This window comes from Nicrophorus vespilloides, unplaced genomic scaffold, assembly GCF_001412225.1.
Source record: "Nicrophorus vespilloides isolate i.1.1-1 unplaced genomic scaffold, Nicve_v1.0, whole genome shotgun sequence".
Taxonomy (NCBI): domain Eukaryota; kingdom Metazoa; phylum Arthropoda; class Insecta; order Coleoptera; family Silphidae; genus Nicrophorus; species Nicrophorus vespilloides.
Window position 1 is genome coordinate 24,405 of NW_017096797.1, and position 20,301 is coordinate 44,705.

A 20,301-nucleotide genomic window follows, 5' to 3' on the forward strand; every position below is an offset into this window, starting at 1 on the left:
TTTACTTGTTCTATTGAGGTTAAGTCATTTTTTAATTGACAGATGTACAGTGTCAATGATTATATTTTTTAACTGAAATATATATAGTGTATAATGAAAAGAAGTCCAAATTAATCATTTTACGTAATTTTATAACTTTAAAAAAGTAAATAAATCATTAATAAAAGTTAAATAATGTAAATTTGACCTAAATCTTGTGAAAAATGGAATGGTTTAACGTCTACGATAAATGTCATAAAAGTAGCGTTACGACTTTGTTTCACCGCCATTCCTTTCCTATTAAGATTATGTCATTTTCAGTTTGACAGATGTAGAGTGTCAATCAATAAATTTCATAGAATAAAAAAATATAATTAATAAAACATTCCTAAATTACATAATTTTACATATTTCTATCACTTTTTTATATATACATATATTTAGAAAAGCAACGTTTTCTTGTGAAAAATGGAATGGTCTACGATCTACGATACGTCTACGTCTACGATAAATGTCATAAAAGTAGCGTTACGACTTTGTTTCACCGCCATTCCTTTCCTATTAAGGTTATGTCATTTTCAGTTTGACAGATGTACAGTGTCAATCAATAAATTTCATAGAATAACAAAATATAATTATTAAAACATTCCTAAATTACATAATTTTACATATTTCTATCACTTTTTTATATATACAAATATTGAGAAAAGCAACGTTTCATCATAATAAGGAACAAATGATCCTTTTCATACGTTTTGCCCCCTGACGTTTATGTCTTCAATTCTCGTTACCTAACCCAACAGAAAAAAAAATAACAATTTACAAACACGTATTCATACATATACATTTTTTTTTGTTTCTTTCCATTAAGTTGGGAACATTGAAAGTAATGTTGTTTGCCGCAATGAACATAACAACTAACAACGTGTGTTATACTCATTTTTTATATTGCATAAAAAAAAACAATTTCTACGCCTGAAGGCACGAGAATCGTTTGCAATGCGCATCAAGAGAAACGTTTTTCCTAGCTATTTTTCGTGTTTTCCGAGTGGAGAAATGGTAATGAAGCGGAATTAACGAATGCGACGTGCGAATTATTTACTGTCCGAAGACACGGCCACAATTACCACTTCCTTTGACCGACTTTCCTTGCATGAAATTGTTTTTTTTTTCTTTATTTGTCCGCATTAAAACATGAAATTTATGTTGAATTGCATCAATTTTCACAGCAAAAGACAAGAAAATTGCTATAATCAATATAATTTAAGTATACTTTCAATAATTCTTATTTCATGATTCACTTTTTTGGTGATAAAAAGTGAAGACACTTATTCCATAATTTTAATACCTAATTAGATGAAGACCGTAAACGTAAATAAACAATATTATTACCTCATAAAGTTAAGTTTTCATTTGCATCTCTTTTTCAGTACTTTTTCAAAAAAAGTACATAAAAAAGAATATAATTATAATTTTAACATGAAAATCGATATTTGAATACCAAACATTTGTAGCGTTAATACCGACAATAAAAGCAATTTTGGAGAGTAATTAACGTTACGAAACAACTTCGTTTTAACGCTTATAAACGCACACTTTGTAGTCCGTGCGTAATGCGAAAACATCTAAAGACGTTAACGATTCAATTAAACAAATTTTGTTACGCAACGACGAAAAGTTCACAATGTTGACGAGGGCTTTTTTTTGTTTGTTTATTTCTCCCATTAAAATACGTTTCTTTGCGAAATTTTTATACGGAGACGCGTATAAAAACGAAGGGCCGACCGTAAAACGTTCACCTACGCAAATAAAACTGGATGGAAGAGAAACGAAACGAAAAAAAACGTGTGGAGGAGATGTTAACATGAACTATGTACATATTTTTGCATCCAGCAGTCTGTTTTTCTTCTCCCTTCATTTTTTTTGTATTTATCGACGTTCCCACGTGTTTTCTTCCTGGGGCATTCCGAAAGTGAGCTCATTAAATTCAATAACGCAACGTTGACCTACATTTCTGCTCACATTTCTGCTGCATTTTACAAAAAAACGATTGATTTCATAATGAAATATAAATTATTTTTATATTTGATCAAAACTTTCAATTAATTCATTTTAATTACTTCAATTTAATACGCTTTTAATTTCATATCTACCTAAAAGTAAACTTGTATCAATTAATTAAGAAAAATTAATAAAATTGTAACTTTGATATGTAAATTTCAAATTAATGAATGTTAACAAACAGATCGTTTTCTAATTGAAACACGATATTTGCTCTCGTTTTTAATTGCTGATAGACAAACTCGAACCTAATTGAGCACTGCGTGTGTAACGTTTTAATTCCCGATCCGAGTAGTCTCATCTCAATTTACGTAATCCGTTTGCACGCGAGTCCCCGAAAAGTTACCCAAACTTCGTCGACGAACAATGTCAGTCAGTAAAACCAATTATTAATACGAAACACGCACTTCACAAACAACAAAACACACAAAAGTCGTTTGCAGTTAGAACATCAATTACTGTTAGAAACAGAGATACAGATAGTAAAACAACAGTAGATAGAAAAGAAGAGAGAGATGGATTGAGAACGTATTACTTTTAGTTAGTTTGGATGCGATTAGAAGAATCAACTGGTCGCGATTTTATTTGTGAAGATTTGTTAGAGAAGAAGAGAGTTTACTTTCTTTATTATTATTATTAATTTTGTTTTTTTGGGGTTGCATCACACATTCTTACGTAGCAGGCACGCGAACTTTGTAAACGTCGGAGAAACCTCTGCAACAGAATAAGCCGTGGCTCCATTCAACGAACGATGCTCCGATTTTTGTGGGACAGAAACATCAACAAAAACAACAACAAAAACAAAAGAAAGGGTGGAAACAACATGAGTTTTACACTTGATATGAAACTAGTCTATGTAGTTTTTTTTGTTGTTGTTGAGGGGTGATGGAATTTGGACTTATTCTAGTCTAAAGAGAGAAAGAGAGAGAACACAAGAAACCAAAGTATCATGGAAGAAAAATTAGTTAAACGGGTGACCTTGAAATCGTTTTAAATTTACACAGCCTACTATTATATCAACTCGATTATGTAAGAAACGTCAATGTCAATAATCTGAAATCTAATTGGAATCAAAATTCTATTGATAAATTATTAAATTAACCAAAAAAAAAACTAATTAGGTTTCTTAAAATTGACATAAAACGTTAAATTTATGTTAAATTTAATCTAAATAAATGAGAGCATTTAAGAAAACAGAATCGACAATGCATGGAACAATTGATGATCGAATAATTTTTGAAACAAAGAAATTAAAAGTATTAATTGTGCGATGCAAATATTTCGAATTTGTTTCTTTTGCTTTAATCTTCTGTAAATTCAATTGAAATTATACATTTATTTATAGTTGAGGTCAAAAGTCCATTTTGTGAAGGCAAAAGTAAAATCATCGTTCTTTCAATATGAAGAAATATCAAAGTATTATCAAAATTGTTAATAAATTAGATTTAGTGATGAAAAAAATATAAGAAATTAACATTTTTAGAAATGCTTACTAACTGGTAGAGGTAAAGCGTTTTCTTTTTAAATTATTGAAGTGAACATTTAAGTAAAATTATTCTGAGCTCGAGGAAAGCTTTGCTGCTGCTCCATCAAAGGAAATGACTAATGATAACCCAAAAGGGGTCCTCGACCTTTCGCTCTTCAAATTCCGTTAGTTCCAAAAGCGGAAAACCACCTCAAGACGTTGCCTTATTCATAACCTCCGGTTCGGCGCATTCATCTTTAATTAATAGATTAAATTACCTTAAAGACAGCATTTATTAAATGTCGATAAAGTGAGAAGGCGAAGAAACGTTGCACTTTCGAAGATTACAGCAAGTTTAATGAAGATTTTCCGGTTTGTTTTTATATCGTGAAAGAACTTTATATAATTCCGATAGATGTCAGCACAATTTACTATTTAATAACTTTAGACAATTGCAATAATTTTCACATTAAAATCTAGTAAGTTTAATTAACTTACAATTGTTTCATTAGAAAAATAACAGAAAACAATTTTAACCATTTTCTGACGAAGAATTTGCAATTTGCTGAGCAAAATATTGTGTATTATTGATAAGGCGAATATATCCGCCGCTCGTTCGAAAATTATAAAATTTTATATAATAGAAGAAATATTAAGTTTAGAAAATTGCAATAGATGTCGCATTAAAGTAAAGTAATTTAATTTAAATTACTGCAACAATTACATTAAGTGTCAGTTTTTAATGAAAAAAAGAAGTTATTTCTGGTATGAAATATTTCAAATGAAAGTAAATAAAAAAAAAAACTAGTCAATACTAACTAATTTCCATTTGAAACTGTTGTGCAACGAATTTTGATGAGGATTATTGTAGCGTGCAACAATAACGTTAAATATTGACGGAGTGCTTCATCGATGCTCAAAATATTGTGTCAGAAATTATATAATTTTTTCTCTCTCTCTTTTCTCTTGTCCTGCTGCACGCATTTTGCACGCACTTCATCTCACTCACTCTCTCTATAACATTCTGCTCCATCCGTGCGCGAGTCGAGCGAACGCGCGCTGTCCGCATATATTTTGTAATATAAATATACACAGGAGATCCCATAAATATTTGCCTTCCGCATAAATCAATCAATACACCGAGATAGGGCTTCATTAGGTTTCGTACAGCAATAACCAAACACGAAAATACACTTTGCAAAATATAAATTAAAAAGAACGATGATTTTACTTTAGTTCTGTTGGGACTTTTGACTTGCTTTTAAATCATATATTTAAACATATTTTTTTTTATATAAATTTTATGTGAAAGTAATGTTAATTCGTTTGCACTCACTTTGGGAATGTAATGTTGATGTCGGTGTTTATGTAACACCTCTGTCGCAGGATTCCTTGCCACAACTGCACTCCGATGATTCCGAATATGAAGAAGACGAAAAAGCAGAGTAGTAGGACGTTACCCAGCATTGGTAAAGTGTCCAATAGAAGCATCACCAAAATCCTCATACCTATGAAACGAACAAAAAAAACAAATCATTGAAACAAAGTTTTCTTTCACATTCATCAACTTCACTCATTTAGTTAAGATTTATGTTAGAAAATACTAATTAAATGCAAAATCAATTAATAAATCATCCATTCAAATATTATCTTCAATTGTCATTGCTTAAATTATTTTATTAAACAAAGTTGAAACGCAACATTAATTTCTTCATAAGGTTCCATCAACTATACTTTTTAACATTGGAATAGTTAAAATTTCAATTAACAAATCATCTGTTCAAATATTATCTTGTATTCACATTGCTTAACTTTATTAAACAAAGTTGAAATGCAACATTAATTTCTTTGTAAAATCCCATCAAATTTACTTTTAAAAATTTCAATTATTAAATCATCTATTCAATATTGTCTTGACCAAACATTGCTTAACTTTATTAAACAAAGTTGAAACGTAACATTAATTTCTTCATAAAGTTCCATCAACTTCAATTTTTAACATAGGAATAGTTAAAATTTCATAAATCAAATCACCTATTCCAATCTTAACTTCAACACATATTGCTTAACTTTATTAAACAAAGTTGAAACGTAACATTAATGTCTTCAGAAAGTCCCATCAACTTTACTTTTTACCATAGGAATAGTTAAAATTTCAATTAACAAATCATCCATTAAAATATTATCTTCAATTGTCATTGCTTAACTTTATTAATCAAAGTTGAAACGCAACATTAAATTCTTCATAAAATCCCATCAACTTTACTTTTTACTATTGGAATAGTTAAAATTTCATTTAACAAATCATCCATTCAAATATTATCTTCAATTGTCATTGCTTAACTTTATTGAAGAAAGTTGAAACGCAACATTAATCTCTTCATAAAGTACCATCAACTTTACTTTTTACATTGAATAGTTAAAATTTCAATTAACAAATCATCCATTCAAATATTATCTTCAATTGTCATTGCTTAACTTTATTAAACAAAGTTGAAACGCGACATTAAATTATTCATAAAATCCCATCAACTTTACTTTTTACTATAAGAATAGTTAAAATTTCAATTAACAAATCATCAATTCAAATATTATCGTCAATTGTCATTGTTTAACTTTATTGAACAAAGTTGAAACGTAACATTAAATTCTTCATAAAATCCCATCAAATTTACTTTTTAACATTGAAATACTCACAAATTCAATTCAATTCAAATATTATCATCAAAGAACGTTGCTTAACTTTATTAAACAAAGAAGAAACGCGACATCCGGGTTTGACAAAAACCTAAATTTAATACAAAATCATCTCTTTTACTTTTTTCTTTTGGTAAACACGAAGCGAAAATTAATATCTGCGTCTGTCGCGCCAAGTCGACAGAATTAATTCCGAGATAATTGAGATTTTCCGTGTTGCCTTTTCATATTTCATATATATATATTTTTTTGTATATAATTCTGCTACGTTAAGAGAATTGGGAAACGAGAGGAAGCAAAGAAAAACTTTTAAGGAGAAAGAGGAAATGAGGGTAGAATAATAAAAAATAATAAGAATCATTTCATGAGTGAAAAGAAAAGTAAATGAACTGAAACGCGGCCAATTTTAATTAAATAATCTTAATTTTGGAAAGTTTATGTACATTTTTTGTTTTAAATTTTTATAATTAATATAATACTTTGATGGTGGCGGATATTAAAAGTTTCGGAAAAGTCGAATAATTTAATTAATAAAGTTCGTACATGAATTATGGAAATTTAAGTAAGTAAAGATTGCCATGAAAATCTTTGTTTATATAAAAAAACAAAATTAATTCATGGCTTCTGTTGATTTCTAATTTCAATTATTTTTTCTTAGAAATTTTATATATTTAATGAATTTGAAAACTAAACTTTTCATGTTTTTGAGAAATAAATGTAACAATTATTTTCACTGTTTTTTTGCAGTTTTTATGATATGAGTAAAACCACTTTACTTCTAGTGTTAAAGGTGAGATTAACCAAAGTTCAATGGTACAAGAAACTCAATGCGTTTTGGATGTGTGAAGAGAGTGAGAGATTGAGTAAAGGAGAAGTTAACCCGAGCTGGCTTCCAAAAACGACACGAAACGCCTGAAATTGACGAGGGGAAAACGTCTCAAACTAACACGAACTAATTAAGAATATTTAATTAAATCCGCGCCTCTCCTTTACTCATTCCCATCCAGCATCTCACTCCATCTCAAATACACCTTTCACCTTCTTCATCTGGAAGTAATTAATTTTTTCTCCAGTTAGATCTTAAATTTTTAAAATCTTTAATCTTACTTGAAGATTACAATTTAACCATCAGTTTAATTTACTTAACCGTAGCTTCAAAAGCTATCTCTATCAAGAAGTGTTTAAGAATTTTTCCAGTTGTGTCTTAAATTCGTAAAATCTTAAATCTAAACAAAGTAATACATTTTTTTTTATTATAACCGTCTGTTAATTTTACTTAACCGTAGCTTTATACACGTTTATCAACTGGTTGATCGCATTTCTAATGAAGAAATTAATGTTGCGTTTCAATTTTCTTCAATAAAGTTAAGCAATGATAATTGTAGATAATATTTGAATGGATGATTTATTAATTGAAATTTTAACTATTCCAATGTTAAAAAGTAAAGTTGATGGAACCTTATGAAGAAATTTATGTTTATTTGTATATTTTTTTTTGTAAATCCTAGATCTAAATGAAACATTGTAATAATTTATTTTAACAGTCGGTTTATTTTACTTAACCGCAGCTTCAGACGCGCGAATATTAGCGAAATGTGTGGCAATAAGTTCGAATCGAGGATAAATCGTGGCAATTTATTGCACGCCCCAAATACTCCTTCGGGGATGTTTATTGTCGACTCGAATGGGACGAATACAGATGGCACCACTCAACCCTCCACCCAATAAAAGTTATTTGAAAACCGATTTTCGCGCCATTCAGTGAAGCCTACAATCAAATTTGAATAATCCAATGCCCGGCGCATCCACCACAAAAAATCGTTTCACCCTGTATATTTGACCCATTTACTGGGAAAGCAAAAAAAAACCTTCAACAACAAACCTAAATATAAAAGAAGAAGGATATGAGATCATCATTTATGTGTTTTGAAAAATATGCTCGAGATGACGTTATCCGCAATACAAATTACCATTGGCAAAAACTTGAATTTTTTTGTTTTTGTTGGAGCACAAGTAGTAATAGCGAAGAATATAATTCTGGAGGAGAGAGGCGTGTGAATATGTAAGTGGACTGGAAGTTCGTTACCGCAAATAATAATTAGGAGCAGAGGACATGATTAAAGGAAAACAGCGTGCGTATGAGAGAGAAAGAGACTGAGTTTGCGCTTGAATTAAAATTAAGGTGGAATTTTATTAGACGAAAATAGTGTGACAAAATTAATTAAATTTTCATTGTCTCTTCTCTTCTTTTTTTTTTCTTCCGCACAGCCTCATTATTCGCACTTGACATAATTAAGTTTTATTAAAATGTATGTATGGTGATCTAAAAATAACTTACATAACCTAATTGCACTTTACCTATATATATAACCTCTAATTAGAGTTATATAACATATAGGTTAGAATAATGAAATGTCAATGTAAATTTTAGTGTAACCTGAAATAACGTGGTCATTAATAACAAATGTCTTATGGTTTCTAAGGATACTTTTTAAGTTGCTAATGACGCCTTGTAGTTGCTAAGCACTTTCTAAAGCTGCTTTATAAATACTGTAGTTATTAAATATAACTTATTTTCAACAAGATGAAAATTTTTGAGACAAATTTAATTAATTATAATTGTCTTTTCTTAAAATAAGCAACAAAACCTATCCTAACCTTATTATACTAATGTAAAATATAGGTTACAATATTGAAGTTTCAACTTTAATCTAACCAAAAGTTAAAAGTTTTAATTGTTATATATAAAATTTCACTTAATTAAGTTATAGTAAAATGTATATGTAAGTGTGGTGATCTAAAAATAACTTACATAACCTAATTGCACTTTACCTATATATAACCTCTAATTAGAGTTATATAACATATAGGTTAGAATATTGAAATGTCAATGTAAATTTTAGTGTAACCTGAAATAATGTGGTCATTAATAACAAATGTCTTATGGTTTCTAAGGATACTTTTTAAGTTGCTAATGACGCCTTGTAGTTGCTAAGCACTTTCTAAGGCTACTTTATAAATACTATAGTTACTAAATATAACTTATTTTCAAGAAGATGAAAATACTGTGACAAATTTAATTAATTATTGTCTTTTCTTAAAATAAGCAACAAAACCTATCCTAACCTTATTATACTGATGTCAAATATAGGTTAGAATATTGAAATTTAAACATTAATCTAACCAAAAGTTAAAAGTTTTAATTGTTATATATAAAATTTCACTTAATTAAGTTATAGTAAAATGTATATGTAGGTGTGGTGATCTAAAAATAACTAACATAACTTATCAAACCTAAACTCAGTATGTAATTTTAACTTTAAACTAAATAAGAATTGCAATTAAAAAGTATTTATGTGAATACATTTACACATAATATTTTATCATTTGAGAATTCGATGTTAACATTAGCATACGTATATGGAAGATTTCTGCGAACTGTGCAAATTGAAACGTAATAGGGGAGAGAACGTTTTATCCGAGCGTTCGCAACAAAATTCAGAGAAGAAAACTGTTCTACATTTGTCTTCCACTTCCGCGACAAAAAAAAACCCCTCTCATAAAATATGGAAAACGCGATAAACGCACGAAAGAATAAAATATGTGCGCATAATGGATGTAAAAAAAAAGAAAGAAGGAAACTGAAGTGACGTAAATCAAAAAAGAGAGCAACAAAAACATATAGAAGAAGAAAAAAATGCAACAGACGCTCGTTTATTCCCTACAACCCCTACGCTCTTTTCCATTGAATTTCTTCCCTTGATCACGCGGCTGCAACGGAGCAATCCTCTCGCAGCGTCGCGACGCTTTTCCATCATCAACCAGCGATTACGTTTTCTCAACGATAATCGCAGATTTTCAAATTCATTCATGAAACGGATATAGACAACAAGTTATTGTTGTTGTTTTTGTTGTTATTTCTTTATTTGGTGGAGGTTCGATCATTACGAAACGGCAAATCATTTCCGACCAATCGTTTCCGGTTAAATTTCCGGCCTCGAACGTCGCATGTCCACTGCAAAACGTGTTTCCCTTTTTCTCTCTTTTTCTCGCTTCCGATCGGTTTCCTTTCGAAACAGATAAATCGACGACAACAAGGAGGAAGAAAGTCTTTAATCTCTCGAAGTTTAAGCAACTGGAACTGGAGCAGTTTGTATGATGTCGGAGAGAGAACAAAAAAAAAGAACGTTAACAAACACGACAATAAATTTCTTGATGTTTAATGTAACTGTCTAAGTTATTTGCTTGCTAAACACGCTTTGTAGTAACTAATGACACGCCTTATATTTGATATTAACACCTTGTAGTTACTAAGGACAATTTTTAGTTGCTATTGATGTATTTTGGTTGCTAAGTACGCCTTTTAGTTCCTAAAGAAACATTTGGTTACTAAGGATGATTAATGGCTAATTTGAATGACTGTCATTAACAATTAGTGAATTATTGTTACCAAGGATACCTTAGGATTGCTAAGCACATTTTATGGTTGCTAATGACGCCTTGTATGGTTACTGATGACGCTTTTTAGTTGCTAATGACACCTTGTAGTTGCACTTTCTGAAACATTAGTAATTTCCATGTAAACTGAACGTATTGTGCATTTAAATCCATTAGTATTCCATGAAGCCTTTCGCCGGTATAATTTTAATAATATTGAAGAATCTTTTCAATCGTCCGTGAGAGTTCGCGTTCGCTCGCAAATACGTGACTTGAAGTAGGCTTGACACATATTCCTTGATGTCGGTAATTTAGCTTCAATAATGATCCATTCCATTCGAGACATTTCATGTGGAAGCTGCAGCTCTCATTCATCTTTGGTTTGGTTTAAATTACGTGCACGGACTACAGCATCTACCCTCATCCTCAACCACTGAATTTCTCGTTCAGCACGCTTTGATCACGTACATAATATCAAATTTGAAAACTTTTCAATCAACGTTTTTCTTATACATTTACTATCGTTTCTAAGATGTTCTATTTATATGTACCGGTAATTAATACGTCCTATTTCTACCTGTCTTCGTGGACTTCAAACTTGATGGTTTGCATTGCCGAGGAGTAATTTGTGCACACAAACTCTTTCCATCTCTTCATCGTCGAGTGTCCTCCTCGGCGATGTTTCAACCTAAGTCACCCATACACCTCGAGCACCCACTCAAACCTCTCCTCCGAGCGACACGACAGTTTTCTTCGAGTTTTCATAATAACTTCCGCTTTTTTTTAAACATACAACAACCAAAAAATAGATGCATCCACATCATAAGTAACTACACATCACAGCTGTTATTGGTTTCCATAGTAATCGTTAGATCTATATCACTGAAGTTTCACTGTTATTGATTTCCATGGTAACCAATAGTAATCAAATCTATATGCAAAATCTCAATTTTCGCACTTTTTTTTGCATTTTTTCATTCGATTCTTCAATAATCCATCATTCATATTCAGCATTCATTAACAGCATAATACCACGATCGAAATACATTAAAATTTACATCTAATATCGTTGAATAAACATCATTACTAAAGCCACGATACGTAATAAATCAACGAAATGAAATAAAGCGAAATTTCATCCCACTCTGAAAAAAAAAATCGACGAAATATGTAAATGTAACGAGCTGGATGATTACAATTAAACTCGTAATCCACAAATTTTAATTAAAAAATATTACCCCCCCATTAAACGGACGATTTGTAATGGAAATTTAAGCGAATTGAACGATACATATAAAAAAAAAATGGTTGCGCAATGATCGAAAGGTCAGTCAATTAGCGCGTAATAATTTGCGCGCACGTGCATTGAAACAATTGAATTCGCAGCGATGGAAATTTCCTTATTCAGTGAATACACACATGGTCAAGCATTGTGCGAGTTTGTACAGGTGCGAATGTGTAGGCGGATTATTAATAATTCGATAATTCGGGATGACAAAGAAAATTTAAAAAAAAAATAATCATATTGGATTGGATTGACAATTCTGAATCGACATCATTATTATATTAATGCAAATTGTTTGAAGCAATTTAAATTAGTCGAATTTTAATGCAAAAAACTAATTCGATTTTATATTTGAAATTTGCAAATTGTTTATTTTAACCAGTAAGTACTACGGACGGGTCAGATTGACCCACCTGATATTTGTTTTCATTCGCATTCTATTGTTATTTTAGAAGCAAAGCAATCGTGATTATTGTAGAGTGTAGTTTGGGTCAAAATGACCCGTGTGTTGCAAATACGTTTTCGCAGACTGTTTTGAGCAACTAAGTCAGTTTTAAATGATGTTAAATTTATTAATTAAAAAGAATTAATCTAAATTGGGTCATTTTCACTATTTTATTTATAATATTTTCATAATTCAATAGAATTTATATGAATTTATACTTGACTTTGCATTATTTTTACCTTTTCATACATTGCTCTTTGTGCATATACATTTTTATTTTGTATCGCTGTAAAATTTATACTAGCTTTTGAAAACACATAAATTTCTATAAACATGTTTATCACTAGTATTAAGTAAACTATTACATATTTTCATTGATCTTCAATTAAAAAAATCGTTAATTTCAATTTGCTACCATGTTTTTAATTAAATGTAATTGATGAGAAATTCTTTCTGAAATTTAATTAACAATTATGGTATAAATTGAAAACTTACATAATTTATATTTTTTTATATTTTAAGTTGATTTTAATTAAAATTTTATATAAAAAAATCAACGCAAATTTTGAACGTTAAGTAAACGTTGCATCATTTCACAAATTGCAATCAATTTTAATTGTTTGTTCGCATAATAATTGTGGGTTTAATTCTGCAAAGTCTATATGAGTTCAACTATTATTATTATAAATTGTTAAATTAAATGAATATTTGTTGATTTAAGTTGTTTTCAATTGGAAGAGTTTAAAGGAAATTGATGAAAACTCTTCTCGAACTTCGTGAATTCAGGTCGCTGCGATACTTTTCCTATTCGTTGTAGCGTAATGATGGGGATGACCTAGGCCCTATTATTTTCGACGTCGCGACGCCCCGTGAATCATTTCGAACCGGTGCAACTTTAATGGCCCGTGTTCTTCAGGGGCAAAAATTTCCATTTTAACGACGCATATGCGAAACTTTCTTTCTCTTTTCAAATAAGAAAAAAACAAAAACTTGTACCTATCTCTTTTTTTCTTTATTTCTATCTGCGTTTGTCCTGTCTCCGAAAGGGACAGGTCAATCGTAATGTGATTGGATTAAATCCTGTAATTGGTAGTCTCCATGGAAACAGGGCTTGTTTTCCACGGAGGTACAGGCCATCAATCATATGGGATGCTGGATCGGAGCCACCCTCGATCCAGGATATAATAATATTCACAGACACGTCGTCTCCTACCGTTGTTTAAGGACAGGTTTACCAAAAACCCACTCCCCTCTCATTTCATCATCGATATACGACCGTCCAATTTACATAAACCCATCCTACCTCTCTCTTCCACCCGAATCGATATATTTCAAAAATTAACCCAAGCGAACGCATTTTCCACAAACCACCCTCAGTGCAAATTTGAGAACGTGAGATCCAATAAGCAGATTTAGTTTCTCAACGCAATTAATCATAGAAACTTATTAAAATAGTCGCATAAATCCTACAACCAGATAAGAAGCCCTCTATTCAATTAACGACCGTTCCAAAAAAAAATGAAATACGACGGGGGGATTCCCCGAAAATCACAACAATGAAAAAAAAAATTGGATCAAATACGTTTGGGGGAACATCAATGGAGCGTGGAGCAACAACAAAAAATGAAGGAAAAAAAGATTTCAGTGCTGCCAATAGCCGATTTTCACAGAGATTTTCAGTTCCCAGGAAATGTGTGTTTTATTTTTTTCTATTTTGTCCACGATCGATTTCAGCGAAATGCATTATATTCGCACAATGCGAATAATAATTCACAAACGCCATCTACGTTGTGTTCTTTTTTATTCGTTATTATTATGATTTTCGTTATGCCTTTGCTTTCCTTCTCTCTTTTGTTTCGTTGCAATTCGTTTGTGGCCGTCACCTCCCACGAGTTTTCATAATCAAATTTTCTGTCCCTTTTTCACTCTATTTTTTTTTTTCGGTTTCAATTAAACGCGCACCGGTCGCGATGAAATCAAAGGAAACTGCAGAAAAAAAAACAGTCCAATTATTTACGTAACAAAGAAATCAACGTTCCCGAAATCCAAAAGGAAAATTTCCGTTACGTCGTTTGCATTTGTATTTATCACATGAAAGACTTATTTTTGTAATTGTTATTATGAATTGTCATATTCCCCAACTATCCAGTTTTCATATGAATCTTTTGGATCTATTCTATCTAGTATAGTTATCGAGAAAATCAATAAAATGTGAAAACACTGCTTTTTTTTAAGCGATAATTTTTCATTTTTTGTTCAATTTTGAACGCAAATTGTATAAAATTGGATATAACCACAGTAATGTAAGATGCATTCTACTTAGTATAGTTTTCATCAATTTTAGGACCGTAGTTTAGAAATCTAATGAGAATTCCTATTGAAATCCAATTTTGTTATAATACACGACAGAAGCTAAACAGATATAACAACAGCAATGTATGTAACATTCTGCAATTATCCTAGTTTAGTATGCATCTTTCGTATTCATTCTATCTATTATAGTTTCTTGGATAATCACTAAAATTTTCATCAATAAATATTTCCTCTTGTTAATTGAGTTTCGCTGCGCAAATAGTGGACATATTGTTCCGTCCTTCGTTGAACTTACTTGGAATTCTGTTGATCGCCCTCAGCGGCCGGAGGACCCTTATCGTCCTTATCGCCGACAGGTTTAAGTTCTCGACGTCCAAACAATACTCGAGGCCACCGGCGAGGACGATGAACATGTCCAAACGGTTCCAGGAGTCCGCCAGATACGAACCCTTGCCCCACACGCCCATCGCCACCATTTTTATCATCATCTCCAGCGTGAAGAACAGGAAGATCACGTAATCGAATAACTGCAACATAAAAATCACGGTTACTATATAGTAGACGCACGTTCGCAGCCTGCAGATGCGCAAGTATACATAAATAAGTGCGAAGCGATAAAATAAAACGGGATTGTCGCTGGATCAAATTGGATTTACCTTGTTGAAATGTGACAAAATAAGGGATATATACGTAATAATATTTTATAGCTTAATAAAAGCGTGCACCAATTTCAAAGTACAATATCCAAGTTGTTATTTGCTGTAAATTCAATTGAAAATACCCACTTACGTCAACTTGACAGCTTGAAGTTTATATTGACAGCTGTCATATACATTTATAAGACTGTGAAATGACAGCTGTCATTTGAAATAAAGCCATTTATTAATTGAAAACACCCACTAACGTCAACTTGACAGCTGTCATATACATTTATAAGACTGTGAAATGACAGCTATCATTTGAAATAAAGCCATTTATTAATAGAAAACACCCACTAACGTCAACTTGACAGCTGTGATATACATTTATAAGACTGTGAAATAACAGCTGTCATTTGAAATAAAGCCATTTATTAATTGAAAACACCCACTAACGTCAACTTGACAGCTGTCATATACATTTATAAGAACAGCTGTCATAAAGTCATTTAATTATAAGCACTCGATATAAAAATATCCATGTGCTTTCGTTTATATTACTTCTTTAACTGTAAATTAAAATATGTTCCGGCAGATCGTTTCGATGTTTGTTTGAGGAATTTCGAGCGTTGAAGTATCACTGCACAAATAGAATATGATTTATGCGTGAGGCGAAGTGCAGAATTGGTACGGACATTTGGTAAATATTTTCCTCGCGGTTGGCACTGGCCGTAGTAAACCTTCTTTTCAAATAATTAAATTTCGCGGAGAACGATTCGCACTTCATTAGGTGAGCGCCGACGTGAAGGAAGGCAAACAAACACAGTAATAATAATAATAATAGGAATAATATTTGTATTCGGAAAATTCGCTTCATTTCGTTTCTACTTTACGTTGTTTTATATAAAATTCTCATCGACGTGCCGCGAAAGTTTACTTTAACGAAAGTTCGTGGAGAAATCCATAATGAGCAATTTATTTATATATAGAAGAAGTTTCAATTCTGTTACGTTGTTAGCTGTTAATTTGAGCACGTCTTTTAAAGTTTATCCATTAAAAGGTGATCAAATTAAATTTAAAAAAATGACAGCTGTCAAATGTGTCAATTATTATTGTGACAAGTATCATTGTAAAGATGTCATTGCAATAAACTGTATTTAAATCCACTTGACATTCGTTAAAATAAAATTAGGGTTAAATTCAATGTACAAAAAAAAACTAATAGGAAAAACAAAAGGACTAAAGTCAAATTAATGGTCGGCTGTGCTTATCCGGAGGGGAATCCAAGCTGAGATTTGAAAAATGGCGCGGTTTTGCAGCTGCGATAAATCGGATCGGAGGGGGCGACGAAAAAAATCCAAACAAATTAATCTACCCTTGGATACAATGCAAAAAAAAACACTCTCATACAAATGAACGCCGGTTTTCCGGAAAGAGGCGTCGTTCAATTTAATTGCAGCCATTCGCAATTATGACAAGAGAGAATCTATTATATTTTCGTTGCTAAGATACAAATGAAACTGCGATTTTGCGAATGTTATTTTGTCCCGAAAAAAAAATTTGCATGCATTTCGGCCAAAGACAAACAGCCGAACACTTTCCGACGCATTTGCATTTTAATCGAATACAAATATAATTTTCCGGCAACGGAAAAACCTGCGAAATTTCATTAGCCTGTTTCGTTTTTTTTCCTTCACATTTCTTCTCCGTCTTTCCGTGATTTTCTTCTCTTTTATCCAATTAAAATTAATTAACTGAAAAGCTTTTTAATTGTTATCTTTTTTTCTTTAAGTTTTCCGGCTATTCTCTCCTCCCATTGTTGTTTGCTTTTAATCTAATTAACTAAGTCTAAGTTTTACATTTTAAATGCAATCAACGAAATTGCCAATTCATTTATTTTATGAACTAAAGATTGAAATAGTTTTAGAAATGGATGAAAAATCTTACCTGAAGAATTTTGCATCTGTTATTCAGGCAGTCTTCGTCCATGCAGGGCTGATACATCCCCAACGTCACGCAATTCAGAAGAATCACGATCATCGATATCCGCTCGAACCATGTAAGTTTCAGTTAAGGAAAACATAACTATTTGCTAATTAAATTTAAATTTCTAACATTAAAATTGTAAAAAATCAAATTATTTACAAAACGTGTTACTGGAAATTTCTAATTTTTACCTTGAAAAAATTAAAGAAAAAATTAATGTAAAAAAAAAAGATATTGTGACTTTGTTTGTAAGTTTTTCGTGTAAGAAGTGTAGAAAATCTGAAACAAAGAGAAAATAAAACACATTAGATTTTAGTAATTTTTAAAGCAGTTTTATAATGAAAGAAATTAATGAAATTGAATAAACTATAATCTTTGAAATTTGAAAAAATCCATATTTTAATGCTATTTTTTTTTAATCATAAATCAATAAACTGAAGTTATTACATACATCAACATTTTTGTATAAAACGTATAATTTATTTTTTTTGTGTTAATATTTCAATTATAATTTTATGCACGTTTTCTCTTCTCCACGCTAGAAAAATATCATTCCTTTTTAGCATGGAAACGTCGTTTCCCGTGCACGAATTTTCATTATTAAAATATTCATGCAGCAAAGTTGTTTTTTAATCGTCGCAATAAAAATTGCATGTGCACCGAAAATACGCTCAAAGCTTCGTTTATTTTTTTTGTTTCAAATAGAAACAAAGAACGTAGAGTACGAAATAAATGAATCATTTCCGTTTATATTGCATAAATGTATTCATTCCATGCATAATTTTAAATACAAATCTAAATTTATATTATAATTATGTAAAAAGATTTTTTTGTATAAATGAAATGTAAATGTTTATTTGGTTTGTAATAATAGATAAATGTATCTTATTTAACATAATTTGCATGTAGTTTCATTGAAAAAGATAAATTTTATATTAAAAATACTTAAAAATTGTTCAAGTAGTTAAAATTTAGCAAATGATATGTAAAATATGAAATACTTGTGATTAGATGAGATGTGCTTCAAGAAAGTTAGTTCTCTCGAAAGATAAGTACTCGTAAAGATACACAGAAGCCAAATTGTAAAAGTTGCAGACGTGTTATGAGATGTGTGTGTGTGTTTTCTGTGAGTCCGCTTTTCCGACAGTTTCCACGGAGTTTTGGGGGGCAGACGCGTAATCATCGAGATTGAGGAAGTTCGTTGGAAGTGCTTCCATCTATATCCGATGGAGAGCTTAAGACAATTATAGAGAAGAGCGCGAAGGAATTGAGTAAGTTTTCGCATCGCTCCGATATTATACGCCTATAAAAGCAGCAGCAGACCGGAGAGCGTTTCCGTGGCCTCGAGTTTCGTGGCGACTTCCGGTCTCGCTTCGCCTACTTTAATCAGCGACGGTCTGGTTTTCCGCATAATCCGGATTATTTTCGCTCGCACAGAGATTCATTACGCGAAAGAGAGGAAAACGTACTTACACGTCCGAAAAGCAACCCCCAATACCCGCGACATTGCGCGCTTTAATTACTGCAGTTAATTGCGAACCGTGTAAGTCCCGCCAGATGGGGCTGTTTCTTTATGAGTATGCATATATGTATTCGCATGTGTATGCAGATGTGTTCGACCGAAACCGAAAAAGAAACACACTTTAAACTGTGCTCAAAAGCAACCCCGTTTTCCTCATCGCGCTTAATTTACGAACTTGTACACAAATATTCCGTTTTCCGTATAATTTTCGCTTTAATCTTCAAAGCTATACGTTTTATAGACTAAATTCTACATTTCATATATACGCAACATTTGCAAAAAAAAAAGTTTGAAAACTTATCCAAACAAAACTACTTAGATCTAAAGTTATATAAACTTTTCTTATAATATTGAACAGAAAGTGAAAAATTGAGTCAAATCGAAAAAGAAACACGTTAAACGGTGCTCAAAAGCAACCCCGTTTTCCTCATCGCGCTTAATTTACGAACTTGTACACAAATATTGCGTTTTCCGTATAATTTTCTCTTTAATCTTCAAAGCTATACGTTTTATAGACTAAATTCTACATTTCACATATACGCAACATTTGCAAAAACAAAAGTTTGAAAACTTATCCAAACAAAACTACTTAGATCTAAAGTTATATAAACTTTTCTTATAATATTGAACAGAAAGTGAAAAATTGAGTCAAATCGAAAAAGAAACACGTTAAACGGTGCTCAAAAGCAACCCCGTTTTCCTCATCGGCTAATTTACGAACTTGTACACAAATATTGCGTTTTCCGTATAATTTTCTCTTTAATCTTCAAAGCTATACGTTTTATAGACTAAATTCTACATTTCACATATACGCAACATTTGCAAAAACAAATGTTTGAAATCTTATCCAAACAAAACTACTTAGATCTAAAGTTACATAAACTTTTTTTTATAATATTGACTTTATTGAACAGAAAGTGAAAAATTGAGTAAAATATAATTATAGAAATTAAGTTTTCCGCTGTTCTTAATAGGATTTTGAGCCAATCAAATTTGGCAATAACAAACAACAAAGAAAAACACCGATCGCGTTGATGAAATTTCGAGGACGTCGGTAATCGAATTACGTAAAGTTTTCACCCTCAAAACCCAAATCGGTGCGTTTGATCTTTGCCTTCCAAATTCCGATCGACAGAGAGAATGAGAAAGGTATTTGCGTTGTTCCTGCAGCTGAACTTAATTAGGACGAAAAAACGGAAGGGTGCAGAGTCAAGACTATCATCCCTCAGTAGGCCAACAAGTGTCCCCTAAATCCACAACCTTCTTCCTCTTTTATCCGTGCGGATTAAATTAATCCTGATGCCGTGCCTTTGTTGCGTGCGTCTTAACGTTATCTCGCGCCAACAGGTGACTTGACTTGACTATGTTACAAGTATAAAAAGTTACATTTCCTCCTTGCAAATTCGAAAATCCATTTACATTTCGCCAAAATGTAATCCTCATACCGCAGCAGCAGCTACGCAGCTGCGTTGT

At 31.4% G+C, this 20,301-nt stretch overlaps 1 protein-coding gene across 5 annotated transcripts in view; it reads right to left on the minus strand.

Moving 5' to 3' along the window:
• The window catches only part of LOC108558205 (voltage-dependent T-type calcium channel subunit alpha-1H), a 33,769-nt gene extending 16,394 nt beyond the window's left edge, over positions 1-17,375 (minus strand). For 3 of the 5 annotated variants that reach the window (XM_017915040.1, XM_017915038.1, XM_017915039.1), the window contains exons 1-4: positions 17,268-17,374; positions 14,978-15,209; positions 4,842-5,013; positions 2,716-2,754 (exon numbers count right to left, since the gene is read on the minus strand). In XM_017915040.1, coding sequence (XP_017770529.1) covers positions 2,716-2,754; positions 4,842-5,013; positions 14,978-15,209; positions 17,268-17,360 — 536 coding nt within the window. In that variant the 5' untranslated portion in view covers positions 17,361-17,374. Of the gene's footprint in view, positions 1-2,715; positions 2,755-4,841; positions 5,014-14,977; positions 15,210-17,267 lie in introns of all 5 variants that reach the window. The other 2 variants (XM_017915041.1, XM_017915042.1) reach the window with 2 other exon arrangements.
• Positions 17,376-20,301: the final 2,926 nt, after the last annotated feature.